The sequence below is a fragment of the Buceros rhinoceros genome, unplaced genomic scaffold (genome assembly GCF_000710305.1).
Source record: "Buceros rhinoceros silvestris isolate BGI_N320 unplaced genomic scaffold, ASM71030v1 scaffold8889, whole genome shotgun sequence".
Lineage (NCBI taxonomy): Eukaryota > Metazoa > Chordata > Aves > Bucerotiformes > Bucerotidae > Buceros > Buceros rhinoceros.
The window spans coordinates 9,016-14,862 of NW_010432062.1; the positions used below are offsets into that span (position 1 = coordinate 9,016).

The window sequence follows — 5,847 nt, forward strand, 5'->3', positions numbered from 1 at the left end:
TTCATGTCTATATGATGATTTTTTTTTTTTTTAATTGAACAGCCTGCTGCTGCATTCTGTGTTTTGCAATCAGTTGGGATACCAGAACCATAAATAAGCAAATATTAAAATGGTAGATTTGGGGGGGGGAGGCAGTTATTTGGCTGATGAATTGAAATGTTCGTATAGTGAATAACAACAGTGAATGTTTTGTCTGTGGTTTTTTTTTTTTGGTTTTGTTTGTTTTGACATATGCAAAAGAAGCCTCATGTAGAACGGCACTCAGGAAATGAAGTCAGTGGTGACCTTCATCTGCTACCCCTTCCAGCACAGAGAGGTGATGAAGAATTGTACCTAGATCACAATGCTGAGGAAGTTAAATGTGAACAAGTAAGAACTTTTATTTTAGGATGGTGTCTGCCTGTGCTCTTAACTTTTCCTACAGGGCTTTTCTAAAGGGATAAAGGTTTTAAGAAGATAGCTGGATGCTCTTTAAGTATAACTAATAGATATGTAATACATATAGACAAAAAGTTGGAAAACAAGTCAGTTAAATTGTACTGCCCATTTAGGAGATGTTCTATCAACAGTTTCTTTTAAAAGCTGGCTTCCATGAATAGGCATATTATGGCAGTTCTGAAAGAAAAATAATTTTCTAATGCAGCAGAATATGGTTACTGAACGTCAGGAACATTGCACTTAATTTCATTAATCTGATGATAGATTATGTCTGTTTTGAAATTACAGGATGTGTTCTTACCCATGTTTTCAGGTCATAGAAGATAATTCTCAGATTGAATTCCTGAAGAGTCAGCTTGCTGATTGCCAGGAAAAACTTCGTAAGCTAGATTGGGTGGAAGATAAACTACATGTGTTAGAAGAGAAACTAGAAGGAAAGGTAGTCGTAAATGAGAAGGACTGGAATAACTTGTTGAGTCGGGTTTTGCTTCTTGAAACAGAACTGATGTTGCAATCTGAAAAGGTATGTTAACTTCTGTTTTGCCAGTTACAATGTTGTCAGCCTCTTTCAGTTTCTCCTCTTCCTGCCTCTTGATGTATGCTTTTTCACTATTTTTAAAGGCATGATCTGGATGGAAGTTCTGTTTATGAATTTGGTGGTATTTTTTTCTTAACTCTTCTGTTATTTTCTCACGCTCTGTGAAGCAAAGCTCTCTCTATTGGAATGTTTCCTTGCAGGTGTAGCTAAGCCTATTTTCATTCACAATATCTGTGTGTGTTTTATTTTCTAGTGAAATTGTAGAAGGAAGCTTTTGAAGACTCTTAATTATGCTGTTTGTGAAAGCTTAATGTTTCTGTAGTTGAGAGTTTCATCATGCCAGCGACACATTTAAGGGTTTCCTTATTCTGGTTTGCATTATTCTAAATTTCTCATACTCGCCTGCAAATGTTGCTATTGTTACAGCTGAATATTTTTTTTTTTAATTCTCCACTCTGATCAGATACAATATTAGCTTTGGAAGATTAAGTCTTGTTCTACATAACTGATGTTGACAAAAATAGATGGCATGCTTAATGGCAAATGCAAGGTTAATGGAAAAATTAATTCTTATTTTAGTCCTATTCTTTGTGGCTCTTTGAAATCTCTAGCCTAATTGACGGTGATAATCTTTCTCCTTTTGCATCCCCCTCCTCCTCTTCTTATTTCTTGTCCAAATGTTCATTCAATTTTTAAATGTATGAAAATGCTACAATTTACATGTGGCTACATTTAGCATAGTTGTTAAGAGCAAATCACCTATTTTGTTGTATTAGGATTGTGTGTTATTTTTAATGCTGTTGAAAGGTCTTGTATGCACATTACATAACTCTTGTATGTACACATGTGAGTATTTTTAGATGCAGTGAACCATAGCATCAATTTTGTGATTACATGCTTAATTTAATGTATTTGCATATGTATCTCATGTATCCTTCAGATACTATCAGATGCTTTCCAGAAGTTGAAAACCCTTGTGGAAAATGGTTGATTAGTGTTGCATTTTAATCTGTAGTGGTAAAAATGTTGAATTTTCATGTAACCAGGAGTTCTCTGTGTGTTGCTGCCCTGCTGATTTCAAATGTCACTCATACTCGTACACAAGACGTGATTGGTTGGGGTTTTTTTGGTGTGACTTGCAAGTTGCTAGTTATGCAAAGTCTTGAAACTGAGAAACGTTCAGACTCGTCACTAGGTTATTTCTAAAGGCTGTAGCTCAAATTATAAGGATTGACATTCTCAATCACTTTTTTTGAAACACAGTTTCAGGTCAGTAATTGCTCAAGTGGTTTACCATTTGAAATTGGTTTCTTATGAATGTTGTAATTTAATTATCAATGGGCATATCTCCAAATAACACCACCAATGATAATGTTTTCTTCTGCTAGCAGTCCTGAGAGGCCTTCAGCTGAACAGCCGTAGTTAGTTTTGCTCCTATTTCAAGTGTATTCTCTTCAAGAGATGTTTGTTGCATTTATGACAGTAGCAGCATGGGAAATCTTGTGTTTCAGAGTAAGCTCATTCTTTTATTTTTGTAAATTTGGTTTGTTAATACTTCAGGTTTATTGCATAAACATGTTAATACAACATGTTTATTGCAGCTGTTCAAAGGTTTGGAATAGTATTTGGAAAATACTTAACATTAATATAATTTAAAAATTTCCAGTAAGTTAATTATATTTCTGTACTGCAAGTTACTGAAAACTTATCTGCAGAACCATGTCTGAATGTAGTTTGTGTGACGTTGTGTGCCTTTTTTCAAAGCAAAAAAACCTGGGTTTTATATATATGTATATATATAAGTATTCAAAAACCTAATTTTTTTTTTGCAATAGGCATTTGAAAACTACCAAAACCAATCCTTTGGGTAACACAACTGCTGCTTCTTTGTTTCATGAAATTCCGTCCAAGTAGTGCTTTACAGATAAAGAAGCAATTCAGAATTGCTCCTTTCTTCTTACTCCTGCATTTTTCAGGGAACTTCTGGCATCTAACCAGCATAGCAGGAACACTCTTAGGATCTGTCTTGCACTGCTGCCAAAGTAGCAGCAGCTGTGCATTTAGCTCTGGGAAAACCTGAAAGCTACCAAATCCATTTCAGTAAAAGGAATTGAGCAGTAGTCAGTGCAGATAGCTATTTATTTATTTATTTATTTTTAATGAGGTATCCATTATTTCAGGTTTTTCAAGCTTCATCTCACACGATACCTACTATTTCTCCCTCATTCACTTACTTGGGTGTAATATTCCCCTGTTAACTGATACAATAACTCTAGTATATAAAGTGATATATTTTACCAGAGGCTGAGATTTCAAATCATAATGATAACTTGTTGATAAAAAAAGCCTAGAGTTATTTGAGGGTTGGATTTTTTTTTATTTTGAAGTCAGAAAATTGCACTCAAAAACATTTATTGTTAATACAACATTAACTCACTCTAATTTAGAAAAGGTTGTTCATAAACAGGGAAACAAAATTAAACAGAGAACCTTTCTGAAAAGAGCCCTCTTCTCTTTTAGGAACCTGAGAAACTAGCTTAAAATAGTCTTCTGAATTCTAAGCAGTAAAGTGGAATGAATGTCCCTTCATCTATAGGCTAATTTTTTAGGACCAAGCTGCATTTCTGAATATCAACCAGCTAATGTCAAGGTGTAATTGATAGCACAGGCCAAGAACAGTCTGATTCTTCATTTATTCATGCCTAAGTTATATGCACTGTATTTGGACGAGGTTTTAACCTATTTACGAATAGCAATATTGATATTAAAAAAGCCCCTATCAAAGAGACTGTTTTTTTAATGTACTAGTATGGAAATTTTTGGGTTTTTTAGTCCTGTAAAGACATTTATGCAGTGCCAACATATCTGGATGATGTAGCAAATGCATATGTAATTAGTACTTAAGTATACTTTTGCTCAGTCAAAAGATGATTTAAACAGTGTATGGCTAAAATGCAGTAAACTTGTATTTTAGAGAGGCGACAGAGGCACAGAGTTCAGCAGTATAAGTCAAGAATGTACTTCAGTTAGGATTCCAGTTTCTCCTGGTGAGTATAAATGAGTTTCTTTTTAATTAACATCATATGCTAAACTTCTTGCTGACCTTGACTTAAATAGTGGGGTTTTTAAGTAGACAATTACAATCGAGTGACCCCTGAAATTAAGTGCATGCTGCGGATTAGAAGATAACCTGCTTCTAAAGAATAAATTACAACCATGAAATGACTAGCTTTGTTTACCCAATTAGTTTTTAGAGCATTAATGAAAACATATAGTGTAGTAGTTAACAGTTACAAATAACTCTACCAAAAATCTCGAAGATGCAAATCAGGAATACAGTTTCCATGGAAACAAGGAAGGCAGTTTCTTACTTATGTCCAAGTGTGTTTTAATTTTGAAGTCTTAGAAATGGGTCATTTTTACAGACCTTAGAAAGCTTGCAACATGTTTATTTCATGTTTAGCAGTATGTGACTGACACTTGGGGATTTCACAGTCAGCAAGCAGACTGGTGGTCTTTAAAAGAGAAATTTTATGTTTTCAGACTTGTAGAATTCCTCTGAATCTGTTTTTTCTAAGATACAATTCAGGAAATTTTAGGCAGATAAGTTATGCAATCAGTCTTAACTCTTCTGTCGGAGATGTACAGTATTTGGAATGCTTTGATGCCCTTTTTGGTTATAGTGCTTTTCAGGAATCACAGCTGTATAGTAGTTTTTGATTAAAAATAATTTAGTATAATCTTAAATACAGAGTAGTGTACCTAAACATGGTCCAAAGGTATGATTTGTAGATTGTGGGTTTACTAAAAATAAGGTTACAGGAACACTTTTCTTCTCAATACTAAATTAATCTTCCCTGACAATAGTATTCTAAAATTATCAGGAGTATCAAAGCCTTCCCAATGTTAAAGAAAAGTCTTTCTGCTAAATTGATGCTAAACGTATCACAATGGGTGAAGGGATAAGGAAACAGCAAGAACTTGGTACAAACTTTAAGCTAAGCAAGAAAGTGATGATTTTGTTTATATTTCTGCTGCTTAGAAGGCAGGTTACTTAGCACAAATGAAAGACATGTTTGAACAGACAGATTACAATAAAAGTCATATAAACTATTTGAAATAACTGTTAAATGTTTGACCTAGTAATTCGACTTTAAGTGTTGATTTTTAACTGTAATCAGGATAAAGATAGCATTTCTAGTAATCTTTTTTTTTTTTGCATTTGTCTTGTGTGTGTATGCAGTATACTGCACTTGATTTAAGAAAATGAAACCTATTTTGGATCCTCACCAGTAGCTTTTCTTTTTCCCCTTTCTAAACAATGCATTCTCTTCTGTTATTGGATATTGTAAATCAAGCTATTTGATAGCTGACCTTGCAGTAAGAGAGCCAAAAGGCAAAGGTGACACAAAAACGAGTATTTCTCCATAGATACAGAGAGGAAGGAGGAGATGCCAGAGAGGCTTCATCAGTCGTCTGGATACAGTTCACTATTATCCACAGACCCATCTCCCAAAGCCATGACCATTAATTCTCATGATCTGACAGACATTTCAAAGGTAAGTATAACTGGGAAATGCTTAGTTGATTTCCTTTCTGCGGTCAAGAGAACAAGTAAGCTTTAGTTGTAGTTGTATATACTACTAGAGAAAAGCAAGGAAAATATGCAAAACTACATCTAGGTCTGTCTCAAAAATCCTTTTGATATGTAAGCAGTGATTAAAGTCACATTTTCTCTGAATTTTTCAGGTTGAAAGTCCATCTGAAGAATGTTAGCTTGGAAGAGTTCACTAACTTTGTTGCTTTTAAATTGCAGGAGACGACAAGACAAAGAGTGGAAAGGATAAGTAAAATGTAAGTAATAGGAAAGG

The 5,847-nt window shown here is 34.2% G+C and overlaps 1 protein-coding gene across 1 annotated transcript in view; it reads left to right on the forward strand.

Annotated features, from left to right (window-relative positions):
* Positions 1-5,847, forward strand: part of CEP44 (centrosomal protein 44kDa) — a 10,962-nt gene that overhangs the window by 4,385 nt on the left and 730 nt on the right. The window contains exons 5-9 of the mRNA XM_010143638.1: positions 241-369; positions 752-961; positions 3,951-4,023; positions 5,408-5,535; positions 5,793-5,830. Of these exons, the coding sequence (XP_010141940.1) occupies positions 241-369; positions 752-961; positions 3,951-4,023; positions 5,408-5,535; positions 5,793-5,830 (578 nt within the window). The remainder of the gene's footprint in view (positions 1-240; positions 370-751; positions 962-3,950; positions 4,024-5,407; positions 5,536-5,792; positions 5,831-5,847) is intronic.